Source organism: Nesoenas mayeri, assembly GCF_963082525.1.
Source record: "Nesoenas mayeri genome assembly, chromosome: 3".
In the NCBI taxonomy this organism is placed as follows: domain Eukaryota; kingdom Metazoa; phylum Chordata; class Aves; order Columbiformes; family Columbidae; genus Nesoenas; species Nesoenas mayeri.
Genome location: NC_137544.1, coordinates 77,467,361 through 77,482,755, shown reverse-complemented (window position 1 = coordinate 77,482,755; position 15,395 = coordinate 77,467,361). Strand labels below are relative to the sequence as shown.

At 37.0% G+C, this 15,395-nt stretch overlaps 1 protein-coding gene across 2 annotated transcripts in view; it reads left to right on the top strand.

The window, feature by feature from the left end:
- SIPA1L2 (signal induced proliferation associated 1 like 2) overlaps window positions 1-15,395 on the top strand; it is a gene marked incomplete at its 3' end in the record, with an annotated part of 81,580 nt that overhangs the window by 39,384 nt on the left and 26,801 nt on the right. For both annotated transcript variants that reach the window (XM_080342776.1, XM_080342775.1), the window contains exons 9-12: window positions 7,061-7,318; window positions 11,518-11,601; window positions 12,894-12,997; window positions 13,394-13,497. In XM_080342776.1, the coding sequence (XP_080198902.1) occupies window positions 7,061-7,318; window positions 11,518-11,601; window positions 12,894-12,997; window positions 13,394-13,497 (550 nt within the window). The remainder of the gene's footprint in view (window positions 1-7,060; window positions 7,319-11,517; window positions 11,602-12,893; window positions 12,998-13,393; window positions 13,498-15,395) is intronic.

The following is a 15,395-nucleotide window of genomic DNA, read 5'->3' as shown; positions in this document are numbered from 1 at the left end:
TGAGAAGGTTTTTACTATGCAGCATGTGCATGTCCCGCTTAAGTGGAGAAGGACATTTAAAACATCTTTAATTTGGCATCTGAAGTAGTGCTCTGCAGAGAAAAGACTGATGGATTAATTTCATGTCATTCACCTCATTTACCTGTGTTCATGATTCAGCCTCACAGGTTCTGTAGCTGACTGGTGCTGCAGTGTGAACCTTGGAGCCTGTTGGGAGTGTTCAGATCAAGGGACCCTGGTATTTAGAATACGGCTTGCAAGAGCTGTACAGACACCTTCAGTTGGCTTTAGGGTATTTGTTATTGCAATTTGGATACTAAATGTCAGGTCTCAGAAGGTCCTGGACTTCAAATTGTTAATTTCGTCCATTAGTTGAAGTAAAATATAGATGTAACCGCTTAGAGTATGCTTAAGGAATTTTTATCTTTCTTTACCGGAAGTATGGTAAATATGCCATTTTCTTTTGTAAGAGAGAACTGCGTGAGAGTTCCATGTAGCAAAATTTAAAATGCACCTCTGGAAATGCATTTGACTGAGTTGATCTGAAGATCGGTATTTTATCAGTTTAGGTGATTACTGTGCTGTGTGCAATTGCTGAAATTTGTTGAACTCTTCATAGATATCTGTGGCTTGATGTCTTTATGCTGACTCAAATAAAGAAGGCAGGAGATACTAAATGAATGCATTTTTGCTGCTATGGGGAGTTGCTTTGAAGAATAGCGTAGTTCTTCCCACTGAAGTAAAGAAGGGAATGTTTCATAGGACTCTCGATAACCTGAAAGTCTGAAGTCTGAAAGAATCACCTGCCCCGTGAATCTGGCTGCTGGAGGGATAAATAAGGAATCTCTGAACATGCTTTCTAGTACAATCAGTTATATCTCCTGTTCTTTCTTCGCTTTTTTTAAGCCTGTTGTGATTCCAAAGGTGCTATTTCTGACTTAAAAGGTATGTTAGTGCACCCAATTGTTGTGTTTAGCTTTTTTGTTGAGTCAAACATTTTTTACATATTTGTTAAAGATAGATTTGTAGGTCATTAAATGATATACCTATGAAGCCAAACTTTCTATTTATTTTAGATTCAATGGATTGAATCATGTAAAATACATTTACTTACTACTTCCTCATGACTGATTCCTGTATCTTCTCCTGTGTGGTCTTTTTTCCTAATCTTGTCTCTTCAGTATCTGAAAGACTACTTCAAAATCACGATTCATTCTGAACTCAGTCCTTTCAGAGCTCAAAGACTTAGGTCTCCATTTGATACTGATCCCCACTTCATTTGTCCTTCTGCTTCTTCAGTTGAAGCATAATATAACCTTTACATCCCGGCAATGGTTTTCCAACTCTTCTTGATTGTACAATCTTATGGTGAATTTTGAAGGCTTTTCTCTTTGATGTCACAAAGACATCCTATTCCTATTTATCTGTTTTTCCCTGTGATTATTCCTTCTTGCCAATAGGTTCTCAAGCCTTTTTTCCCCTTAATTGTTGTCTTTTGATCTAGCTATTTTCCCATTCTCTGGGATTTGGAAATGAGACTTCCTCTGCTTGTGTCCTAGTTTCCATGAGCAGAGACTGCAGAGGTTGTTACTGCCTTACTTCTCATACGAGTAAGCCAAACAACTTGGTTGGTTTTGGGTTTTTTCTCCTTTCAAGCTCCTTTCATACAACACCCTGTATGTCTTTTTCATGCAACAATGCAGGTGTAGAGGCTCTTAAGAGGCCTCTAAATTGTGTGTCAACTCATCAATGCAAAGACTGTTTAAAACTGAATAGTAACACAGATCAGAAGAACAATAAGTGTATCTTTATAGAGGAGGGGTAGTCAGCTTTAGCTCTCCGAAGGGACTGTGAGGAAGTTGTCGCTCACCTTAAACCAGGAGTGAGAAAGTGGGCAGCAGCCTGATCTGAGGTTGCTGTATGCAATTGCATACATGTGTTGTGCTATGAAATTATTTTAAGGTGAAGCTGATCTACTGTTTTTCAAATGGCTTCTCTTTCTTTTTTGATGCAATGTGACTGCTGTTAATAATATGGAGATGTCAGAACTTGCAATTTTTGTCTTTCTGACCAAAGTTCTCTTAGCCCATTGGAATCTTATCTGGTGTCTTGGACTTGCACTGTGGGTGGTATAGGAGGCACTTCAAAGTGTCAGAGAAGGGGAAATGTATGTATGTCTTATTTAACTACATGGTGAGTCTAAGAAAAAATAAGCTACTCAATTCTGCTTTTCAGTTAAGTCTCTAAAATTATGTTAAACTAATCTATATTTTATTATGTGGATTTCATAGGTTGCATGATGGGTCTTCAGGTGTGACACTTCATAGGAACTGCTGTAGTTTAAGAACAGATGTGTACTGTAGTAGAAGTGATTTCTTTCAAACACAATGTTTGAGTAAAAAGAATGTACTTGTTGTACTCCTAGGTATAAATAAAGATTCCATATTGAGCAAGATTAAGTGTTTTGAATTGAAATGGTGATAGTAAGGGATAATTTATCAGTGTAATGCAACTGGTGAACACCAATGATTATTTCTCTATCCCTACCCCTTTAGTGGTTCAGATCTGTGACAGGCTGAATTAAAGTTAAATTGTAACCAGTTATACTAGTTTTGTTATTACCCTGGTGAATTGTTCATGATACATGAAATCTGTAGATAGTTGGGCTCCAAATACGGAAATCATGCTTACTAGTTGGTAGAGGTATGATACCACTAAAAAGAAGGCTTTTGTGCAGTTATCAAGATGGCAAACTGCTGGTCATAATATATGGAAGCTTCTAGCTTTTCTGTGGAGATGAACATTTACCTTTTTTTAATGAGGTAAATGTAATGTAGGACCTTCACAGGCTTTTATAGAACCTTTATATGGAATCTTAAACTAATATTGAACGGTTTGGTTAATGTAGTTTGAAAAATTTAATGGACTGCTTGATAATTGTTTGAGAACATAATGCTCCTTGCAGTAACGTTTCAATATTGCAGATTTTTATAGTGGACTCTTAAATTTTAATATGCACTCATAACCTACTGGCTGTATCATAGAGTCATGCCCTATGTAATTGTAGAATCGTTTTTATTAACCAAATTTTTAATAAGGTAATATGACTCTTGAAACCAAATATATTAGTAAGAATCTGTGCTTTGTTGAAGGATTGATTTAATTAATACCAAACTATAGCAAAGGAGAGGAAGTGCGATCATTTCTGATGTGTGGCTAAGACTTGGTCACACTTTCGTGATAAATAACGAGTCTGTTTTTCAAAGTGTTATCTTGAACATAATTGGAAAAGGTGCTTGATATCCTGGACTTGTTTAACATAAATTTAAATATCTTTTAAAGACCATGAGATATAGAAATGTCTTTTCATATTATTTAAAGTGAATTAAAAAAAAAAAAGTGAATTGAAAGCTATCAGTTAATACCAGTGTCAATGTATAGTCTTCATCCAGTGGAATAAGTAACAATATTATAAATTGATATTAGATAATGGGCAAATTAATTATTTAATAGGAAGTTGCATTTCAGTTTGTGTGTTTGATCCACGGTGGGGGGTGAGGATCCTTATTGGATTGCAGGCATGAAGTAATTTATTTTCTTTGTTTCTGATACAGGAGGTAGCTACAATTATGACTTTACATATATCAATATACTGCAGTAGCTGATTTTTAGGCAGTGCTTGTGAAGCAGTGAAGCATAGTTTTTCATATAAATGTTGAACTGATTGGTTTGGCACTTTTAAATTAAAATTTAAAAGTGTGTGACAAAGGAAGCCATATAAAGTAGTTCAATTTTAAGCATGGAAATTTGGGGGGGACAGTTACAACGTTCACATTGGGTCTCTGTTTTGAATTTTAAATTAACGTTGTTAGATTTCTATAGTGACTTGAAATAGGGATGTTTTGTAAGCCTTTTTTTGCAGGAATACTGTCCTGAATAGTTTTTTCATTTGTCAGAGGAATACCTTGTTGTGATGAAAACAAACACAACATTTTACAAACTTCTAAATTCTTCTTTTATGTGGGAAACCTTGTTGTTTTCAGATTTTATATCATGCTTTAGTTATTCAGTTAGCAACTGAGTCAAACTAAACCATAGTAACAATCCCTTTTGCCTTCAAAAACCATGGCTATTTTTACAGCAATTAAATTACTTTTTGGGGGGATATCTAATAAGAAATGCAATAACAATTGTGTGCTATAACTTTCTCAATTACCAAGATGAACTGTGAAGTAGATATCTTAATAATGAAAGTTGGGAAGGGAGTGATTTGTTCCTAACACTTAAGGTCTATAGGAATGAAGGAGGGAGTGAAACAATACTAAGAAGCTAGCAGAGGGATGATTGAAATTGTAGCCTATGTAATTGTTCAACTTCCTAGTCAAAAAATGACAAAGTGTGTGTATATGGTCACATGAAAAATTATGCTGTGCACTGAACTAATATTAACCTTGGTATGTCATCTGTGCATTCTTTGTTCTGTTAGTTTTGTATATAAAGCTTTATGAAAGTCTTTAATTGAATAATCAATCTTAGGTTATGTTTTCCCTTTAAGAACTTTCTGCGTTGACATAATGTGGACCTGCTCTGGAAATGAATTGAGATTGCATGGCTGGAGGCTACTGTCTCCTGCACCTTGCTCTTATTTGTTGCAGACAGTGAATGTGACAGGGAACTTTAGGAAGAGTAGAATGGTCTTGGGATATAAGTAGTTGAATATTGAGAGGGAGAAATGTATCCTCTTTATGGTTCAGCAATAGAAATGTTTGCACGATTTTATGCAATTTGCTAAACTTGGCCTTTATATGGTGTTCATCATTCTAGGAATACGACATGTGTTTTCTGATTTTTCAGAACTGTGAAAGAATTTTCTTAAAATAGATACATGCACTGATGTAGTTTGAAGTGGCGGTTTGAATAACATTGGCATTTTCAGGGCAGGAGGAAAGCTATAGATATATCAAATTGACCTTCTGAAATGAATTGATAGTTTTGTAACATTGGTTTCTGTGTAGCTCCATTTCTTGTCTGTGGAAGGAGACTGTTGGGGTGGTCTTACCTCTACAGGGAGGCTAAAACCAGAAATTCATTACTGTGAAATTCTCTGTTGCTTCCAACATGTCCAGCTATGATTTGTCAGCAGAGTTTACACATGCCAGATTTTACTGGTGCATTTAATACTGATATTGCTGATCAGAGAATAACCTTGAAAAAGCAGGAATTCTGGGATCTGTTTTGAAGCATTCTGGTGGTTCCTCTTCAGCTCATCTTCATCATGGTGTCGTCTACTCTTCTTTGGCTACTAATCTCCACTCTCAATGCTTTATCCTCTATATTGAGGGTGTCAGACTCATTTTCACTGGGGGCTGCATAAGCCTTGCAGTTGCCTTCACAGGGCACAATGCAATTTTAGGACTGTATAAATGTAGGAGTAGCTGTGTAAATAAGCCTGACACTCCTGCTCTATATTTTATAGTTCGTTCTTTACCTTCTTCATACGTTTGAGTGCCAGCAGGGACTGCGATTTGATGCTATGGGACATAAACAGTTTGCTTATTTAGTACCACACAATTCAGCAGCCTGAAGCATTTGGCTGGATCAGACTGGGTGTCTAGAACTTAACTGCTACAGTTGCACATGCATCTAGTCTTGAACAACCTAGAATAACACAGTTAACATTTTTATAATATCTGTTTTATTTAATCTGCTTATCAGAACACCGACAATGAAAATATTCTTTTGGGGTTTGGTTCACAAGCTTTGGGGCACAGTAATTTAATGTGTGAAAATCTGTACAATTTATTTGAACTGCACATCGGTGTTGTCATTTGTGCCAAAACATTTTCAGGATTGAGAGTGCGTTACACACACTCTTATTACACTTTTTCCAGGTGATTTTAATTTAGTCGTAAATGGTGAATGTTGAGTTTTCAACAAAGTGAAACTTGATCAAGATTCAGCTCAGGGGATAAAGGAGAATTGTAGTTGAGACAGAGAAGCAAAGTTTCAGTATTTTTTACTTAGTGGGTTGCATTAGAATAATTTAGGGTGTTTTTGTTATAGATGTTAATTTAATATGCACTCCCTATCATACAGATAATGGAGGCAGTATGTCATAATACAAAATATCTGCAATGATAATCAATGCTGGCTTAAAATGGGTGTGAAGCTTCTGTTAACTAATATTTGAAACAGTAACCCTTAATTCACATCCAGCCTGAGTCTACAGAAAATATCCCACAGACAAACTGATCATTTGGAGAACACTGTTGCTACTTTTACCAGACTTCACGCTTTCTGGGAATGCTGTATTTCAGTATGCAGTAATGCAGTATTCAGTACTGCAGTATTTCAGCATGCTGTAAGCTTCAAGGAGAAGACGTAAGCCAGACTGGTTCTCCTTTGCCCCATCCTTCTGCCTCTGCATTTATCTTCCAGGCATAGAGAGCCCCAGGAAGAGAAACATTAGAAAGTACAGATGGAAAACAAATAGAAAAATAGTTGGATGCCACATAATCATTTGCATCACAGTGTATGTGCTCTGTCATTGCTTGGGGACAAGGCAGGATTCTAAAGGAAAGTTCTTAATACCACTAAGAAGCGTTTAGTTTGCTGCAAAGCAGTTAACGTGTTTTGTAATTTTGGATATGCAAATTTTTACATTAAGAAATTATTTGTATTTATGGAATTTAAACAAACTAAAGCTGTTTTAAAAGAACTTGATGTTTGCTGACTTCTGAATATGCTTTGCTTCTGTTAGTTTTTATAATGTAGAATTCAAGCTGCACATTAATTTACAAAAGCTTACTATTTTCGCCTTTTGTAGAGCAAGGAGAGAGTTCAAAAACCTTCGAGCATATGAGAGCAAATCCTTTGCTTTGAAATGTTTCCTACCTGGTTGCCATGATAGTTTTGAAGCACTTGGAGAGCTGTACGATGCTATATGAACCCCTTCAGGCACTTAGAAGGAAAATATACACACACTTCTGACTGCAGAATGCAAGGTTTATTTTTCTGTTCCCTCCAGTGAAACTGACCAGCATTTTTATTTGTTCCGCAGGGGTTGTTCAGAACTTTGTCGTATCCCCATGGTGGAATACAAACTAGACAGTGAAGGCACCCCATGTGAGTATAAAACCCCTTTCAGAAGAAATACCACTTGGCATCGGGTGCCGACTCCCGCTGGGCAGCCCCTCTCTCGTGCCTCTCCAATCCTAGGAACACCTGACAGACTGCCCTGCCAGCCGCTGCTCCCGCAGGCTCAGCCAGCCATTCCTCGCAGCACCTCCTTCGACAGAAAGCTGCCAGACGGTGCAAGGTGAGAGCCCATCCGCTTCGTCATTGAATCATAGTGTCATTTTGGCTGGAAGAGACCAACAAGACCACTGAGTCCAACTCTTAACCTAATATTGGCACTGAACCATGTCCCTAAGAATCTAATCTACGCATCTTTAAAACACCTTCAGGGATGGTGACTCAACCACTTCCCTGGGCAGCCTGTTCCAATGCCTGACAGCCCTTTCAGTGAATAAATATTTCCTAATATCCCATCTAAATGTGCCCTGGTGCAACCTGAGGCCCTTTTCTCTTGTCCTTGTTACTTGGGAAAAGATACTGACACCCTCCATGCTACAGCCTCCTTTCAGGGAGTTGTAGACAGTGATAAGGTCTCCCCTCAGCCTCCTTTTCTCCAGGCTGAACAGCCCCAGTTCCCTCAACCGCTCCTCATCAGACTGGTGCTCCAGACCCTTCACTAGCTTTGTTATCCTCTGAACTAGCTCCAGCACCTCTGTGTCTTGCTTGTAGTGAGGGGCAATGCCTGCCATTTTCCTAATGTGCCTTGCCCTAGATATCTCTGCTTTCTAGAACTTCAGTAAACCTCATTTTTACGCCTTATTTTGTTGAGCTTTGACAGTAATTTAAATTCTGAGGTGGTATTAAAGAGCTATCACTGAACCCAGTTCCCTCTACTTGAGGGAACAACTTCTGTTGTTTGTGATGGAAGTGGACTGGGCTGAGGACAGCTGACCTGAGTGGGAAACGGCTTTGTCACTTTTTGATCTACATAATGTCCTGTCTCCCACCTTTTGGGAGCCTATTCAAACAAATAATGAGCATAAATAAGATGAAGTCATTCCTTTAAAAATTAATTGTTTAATCTAATTACTTAGCTATTGGCATAGTTTCAAAGGATTCTGTGACTCATTACTAGTCCTTATACTTTGCTTTGCTTTTAATTAAACAAAGTAGAGCTTGTGATTTGAATATGTAATACCTCTTAGATGGTGTGATGGTATCCTTAAATGTTAGCTCTGTTCTAATTTAATAATAATTCTTCATAAGACAAAAATTTATTTGTAAAGTTACTGATTGAACACAAATTTTTCACAATGAGAACAATCAAACATTGGAATAATCTCCCTAGAGGAGTGGTGAATTCCCCAACATTGGACACTTCTAAGATTCAACTGGATAAGGTGCTGGAACGTCTTTTCTAGACCGTGCTTTTGCCAAGACTGGTTGGACCAGATGATCCTGGTGGTCCCTTCCAACCTGAAATTCTATGATTCTGTGATTAAAAATTTGTAAATACATTTGACCTTTGAATTGTTTAGGAAAACCATATGTCTTGAGCTGAACTCTCTGTCCTTTACTGTTTGCAATTATTTATGCTTATATCCTTTTTCCATGGGGTGAAGTAGTTCTAATTTCCAAGGAAAATGCATGTTGAATATATCTAATTGATATGAAAATCTAAATACTAGTCTTAAAAAGCTTTAAAAAAATCTGGATGAAATAATGAAATACTGCTATTGCTATACTATCTAATTTAGTAGGAAAGAATTAGTGACTTTTACATTGTTTAAAACATATACAGGTAATAGTAGTACATATTTCCAAATATGTCTGGGGAAGCCTGACTCCCAGTTATGACCATTTGATCATTTGCATTCTTCTTGTCCTCAACTCACCTCCTCACCCCCTGAAAATAGGAGAGGTGCATTTCTGTAAGCGTGCATGTATATTCCATTATCGGGCTTAAACTTTTCCTAATGTCTTGTTAGTGAAATTCTCAGTAACATCTAACATAAGGAGACAATGTATCAAATGCCTAGAAATACTTGGGGATTTATGAAGCTTTATTAAGCATGCTGTATGTCTATACAGAGACAAAATGAAAGGCTTCTGACATACTACTCATTTCCAAAAAACTTCACAAACATAAGTTGCGCTTTTCTTAACACTCAGTGAAGCATGTGGAAAGATGTTAAGACAAAGACTATCTCTTGTCGTGAAGAAATTCCTGTATCACTTAAACAAAACAAGTGCAATGTAGAAGTGCTATTCTTGGGAAGACGTGGTACAGATTATAAATAATGAAAAGAGAGGAAAATTATGAACTGTGATGTATGCGTCTTGAAACATGAAAAGAAAGGTACCCTAATTGGCAAGGTCTTTCCACATGGGAAGAGGCATAGTTGATGACAGAGGGATGGGCTTAAAACAAGAGGGTTTGAAGCAAGGTTGATTAGTACTTATAGGTAGTCTTGGAAGGGTGAAAATGTATACTCAGGCTGGGAAAATGATGAAGAGATTTTTAAAGGGTCAGAGACCCAGTATCAGTTTAGACAAATTGAAGAGTGCAGGCAAGGAAAAGCAGGTTGACAAAACCAGGAAAATAAAGCAACTGATCTGAAAATGAGCTAGCATTGAAGTCAGTGATAAAATGGTTCTTTTTGAAGATAAAAAGAGGAAGAAGCAACAAAAATGTGTGCTAGATGTAGCAAAAGATTTAAGCAGCAGCAGTTCAACTGCTGTGACATGCAGCAGTTAAGTGCCAACTCCCTGGAGTGAAATTAAAAACTGGGAGCTGAACACCTATGCTCCTAATGCAGTTCCTGAGGAGTGTTAAGTGCTTTGAGAAGGCGATCCAAATGTTTTTGTGTTGATCAAGGGGTTTCCTCTAATTAGTCACTAAGAAATACAAGGATATACTTGACCCTACTCCTGTTTTTGCAAAATTTCTAATTCTGTGACAGCTGCTCATAGCGAAGTGCCTAGGACCAAAGCTTCAGTCAGACTCACTTGGTTTTTCACACCAAGAAGTCTTGTAAGCGAGTGCGTCCTTTCACCTGGAGTCTAGAATTCATTCCTGAGAGCAGGCAACTGCAGCCCTTCTGTACAGGACCTGTGTGAGGCATTCACTGGCTGCATTGCTGTGGTTCTCCTTTTGTGACCACCTTTGTTTATCAGCTTAATGGCTAAACACTTATCCAGCAAATGGGAGGCTTGGGATCTACACATTCCTCAGCCTGGGATAGTACAAACCAATGTCCTGGTTTTGAGGACAATGTCTGTTTCCAGTCTGGAGATCGGAAACATACAGGATCATAACTTACCCATCTCTTAATGCTAGTTCACTTAAGCTGTGCAAGACATACAACGTTCTTGGTGGCAAGAAGCAAGAACATGCAACTGCGTTCAACTGTTGTCTACAGACTGATGTACTTGAGAGGCTCAGTCCTGTCAATACTTACCAGAGAGACGCATGCTGAAAAATTAGGGACTACATTATCTACTTACTGTATGTGTGTTTGGCTGTTAGACAAAATATAATAGCTAAGGTCTTAATTTTCAAGCTGAACACTAAAGTTGCTTATTGAATGTCATGTCCTTGAGAGAGTGTTGCACTTAAATCCGAAACTACCTCTTTTCACCTCGTCCCTGAGTACATACATTCATTTCTACACATAGCCTTTAAAACAAAACCAAAACAAAACAAAAAACAAACAACACTAAATGAAAAAAGAAGGGAAATTCAAGGAAATGTCACTGAGGGAAATTGTGTTGTAGTTATGGACTGATATGCACAGAAGTGAAGGATAGGAGAATGATCAAAACCAAATTCGAACACTGCATTTCAACTCTCTGGAAATCCGAGAAGAGTAATTAGAGACATCATTAAGATGAGGCTAAAAAGTTTCAATAATAAGTACAGAAGAATACTATTCATGAAAATGTTTACTTATTGTTCTTCTACATCAAGTAATTTATAAAATAAAAAGACATTGCTGTTAATATTTCTAAATTACTATGTTCAAAGTTGGAATACATGCAAAGCGATGAACAATCATTTCTGATCCAGTATGAGAGCTTTCCACACAAATGTAGAGGCCTAATCCAGCTCCTCTGGCTCCTGAATAATCCCACTTGTTCAGAAATAAAGTTAGGTGTAAGGAAAGTAGGATTTGGGACTTTCTCTTTTTGTGGCTTTTTAATGTTTTCAGCTGGAAATATTTTATTAATGATTAAATAACATACTTCAAAAATATTTGTTCAAGTTTTATGAAACTGAGCTAAAACTGTAAATTCACAAAATGAATATAATTAAGTGTTCATCCTGCATCCGTGTTATTTGTAAAAATGAATGTATTTGTACAAATATATTTCTTCAAATCTGAAGCCCCACAAATAAATAACTTGGTGCACTGTTAATGACTGTGGTCAACATTACAGAAGTTCTCCGAGCAACCAGTCTTCCTCCAGTGACCCAGGACCCAGCGGGAGCAGCCAATGGAGACAGCAAGTGGGATATGACGGGTATTGGTGAATTTATTTTTTTCATAACTCTCGCCATAGCTCCCATGCATCTTCTTTCTGAAGCAAAGTTCTGTGGATGTCCTATATCATAGATGTATTGGCAAAATCTGCTTCAGTGGAAGAGTATTCAATTACAAAATCATCTTTATGGTTCTTCAAAGGTTTTATTTCCTACTGTGCGTATTGCAGTGGCATCCATTCCCTGACATCTCTGCTCAAAAAAGTAGCAGTCTTCCAGAAATCTCCCTCAAGGGTTGTTGCAATACACCAATGGGTCTTTCACATCCCTGTTAATCCCTTGGTGCTGAAGTTTCAGAAATTAGTTATCTGTGTATGAAAGACCACCCCAATAAACTGTCTATGTTATAAGAATATTATGAGAGAACTGTTCTAAATTACTTTAAATATATCACTTTGTTTTATAAATAACAAGCTGCTGAGAGCACTCCTGTTTATCAAATATTGAGCTATGGCAGGATCTACATAGCATGACATAAAAGCATTCCAGACTTGCCACTTGACTTTCAGAAGCTACTTTTCAGAAAAAAATGTCAATATTGAAAACATAAGCTTGACTCCTTCTCTGTAAGCTTAATATTGCTTTGGCATGACTGTTTGTGGATAAGATTTTCCATGTAGCAGATATATATGCAATATCTTGGAGACTCCTCAAGGAATTTCAGAATACTCACTGAAATCTGTGGCAGCTAAAGAGATGCTAATAATTCAGATAAAACTATGACAATTTTTTTGACAGTAAACACATGAAAATGCATCTCGTGTCATTTTTCCAGTGTGGTTATTTCTAATAACAAGCTTGTTTTCAGTGTGTTGCTTTGTGAAATAATTTAACTTTTGCAATACAATGCAAGGCAATGGATCTGGTACCAGCTGATATGTTCAGAGTGTGCAAACCTGCAAAACTACAGAGTTACTTTCTGTGCGGCTTAGTTCATAAAGCAGTTAAACATCTGTTACCATAGTTTTCCATTGCAAAAACCTTTGGCTATATAGCCCCAATGCATTTCTTCTTAAAGGTCAGTGTCTTCTTGGCCTCTTCACACTTAAGATATAACAGCGTGCTGTTAGAAGAAATTGCATGTAAATATTTCCATGCAGTGTTTGGAAATGTTACTATACTTGGGCACATTGGGTGGGGATAGTGATTGATTGTTTAAACAAATCACTTACAAATATTTGCTCTGAAGAATAAAATGTGTTGTTGTTCATCATGTAACTAGTTTCCTAGGGAAAAAAACCTAAACAGCTTAATTTTCTGCTTATGTTAAAAGGTGCCAGTCCCCTTTGCTCCATGAACACCACCAAGGTTCAGGATCACTGGAATGTGAAGGAGGCAGAGAACGAGAGGAAACTTTGGAAGGAACTAGGCATTCTGGTAATAAAAACCACTGTATCTCAAAAGTAATGATCTTTGCTGAAGTGCAGCCACCTTCTGATGCGGAGGTTTGATACACAAAGAGCATATAATATGATGTGAAAGCAGGGACTGTTACAGACAGTCTAACAGAATTTGGTGTGGGATATTTACAAAATACTTGGAATATATTTCTTCTGAACCTTCAGAAAATGTCATGAATGATGAAGAGCAGGTAGAACTTTGTTCAATTATCATTGAAAAACTAGATCATAGGAAATTCTGCAAAGATACAAGTCTCTGCTTCCCAAGAGTGTACAGGTTTGAAACCTGATGTGAAGCCATGTACCTTTTTTCTTTGTACAGTATACTCACGTTTTTAGCATTCAGAAATTAAAACACAATTATTTATGGCAGAAACCAAGTGGCATGCACCATCGACCAAAGTCCTGAGCTCCTACAAAGACCGGGCTTTACAGAAAGAAGGCAGTGGCAAGGAGTCGCCAAACAAACTTTCACATGTAAGTCTTTTACTTGGAGGTAATTCAAACTCTTTAAAAACAAACAAACAAACAAACAAAAACCAAACAACAACACCACCCCCCCAAAAAATTCAACCAACCAAAAAATCATCCTGCACTCTAGGAAACACATGTTATAATACATTTTAGTGGTTTATGAAGACCACTGTGTGTTTTGGGAGGCAAAGAGTATGGTCACCTAGATGCAGGGGGGATTGAGTATGGTTAATCTGTGTTTATAAACTAAGAACTGCAAGACTGCTTGGGTCTCGGGCACTGAGGAGATAAAACCTAGAATAGCCTACACTCAGGTGTATATTTATAGCTTCATTTATACTGGCTTGCTTAATCTGTGAATTATTTAATGTCCTTTAAAAAAATAGTACATTCACTGTACCATTTGTCATGTTGTGTGAAATACTCATGTAGTATAATTATTAATGAGCAGTATAAAAGTACAGTTTGTGTGTTGAGAATGCTGAACAGATTTCTAGTCTACATAGTTCAGTTACCTGTCTTCAGTAATAGTGAAATCCTCAATGGCTTAGCATTGGAAGGTACACTAATGATATGCAAGCTCTTTTTCTATTTATTTTTTCATATGTTTGTTATATGGAAAAACCTGTTATATATAATAGGAATCTACACTATTTGTAGACTTGTATGGGTAAGAATGAGGCCAGTTTCTCCTCTTGTGTACATTGGTATCTTACAAGAATCTTGCTTGATACTTCTCAAAGTACTACCATAAACAGAATCATAACATAGAATTATGCACATGAAGACAAAAAGACTTTCTTTGACCTTAAGCCAAAGTTGACAGGAAGCTAGAATCAGTATGTAACAATCAGTATTAAACAAAGCACCAACACCAAAGTTTAATGATGAGTTTACTTAAGTTAGTTTTATGCTAATGGCAGTTCTTGTGCTTTTAGAATGGTGAGGATCTGAACAGAAAATTTCATAATGTGCATATGTTTGTGTTTGCATGCATATGCATATGTATGGAGCAGGTGCAACGTTGTACAAAGTACAAACCAGCACTATTATAAAGATAATACTAACTAAATCAGGCTACTTTGTTGTTAGATGCTGTAAAAACGAACAAAAGTGGTCAATACCTTGTAAAGGATCTTTTCATGTTCTCTTGTGCATGTCCTTTTTGTTCAGATCAGTTTGCCACATGAGACTCTGCCAGCCACTGGAATTCCCATTGAGTGCTACAGCAAATGTACAAGAATTCTGCAAAATATTTAAATATTAGAAAAAAGAGACTATGTTGTCTTTTTATCAGTCTTAACTTGGTGGAGAGAGGAGGGGAGGAATTTCTCTGGCTGTCTTCAAACTCTTTGTTCTCCTAGAATAAATATCATATTCCTCCCCTTTTTTTTTTTTTTTAAATCTTGCTCCATGACTGAGTCTTTAACCACATGTAACAATTAGGGTGCTACCACAAGGAAATTTGTAATATAATCCTAAACTGTGGCCATAGTGAATTTTGAGCATTTCAAGATCTCTCTAGCAATAGTTGTTGTCCAAATTCCCTGCTGCTTGTGAAGTCAGGAAGGTGCCTGTGTATGTTCAGCAACATACAGGAAATTTTGGGGAAGGTTCATACATGCAATACATCTTCTGAGGTTAATTTTAATGCCTTTGAGCTCCCTCCACGACCTTGTTTCTTTCCACTTTGATTCCATTTTACATTATTCACAATAAGAAGTGACATGACATTTTCTCCAGACACCTTCGTCCAAGTCCCTCTCCTTGGAAAAGCTGCTTGTTTTATTTTTATCAATTGTTCCATTGTTTCTAAGGTGACAGTCATCTTGTAAAGGTTAGAATTAATGAAAATATGACACCCCCCCCTTTTTTTATAAAATAATTTTCTCAAATTTTGA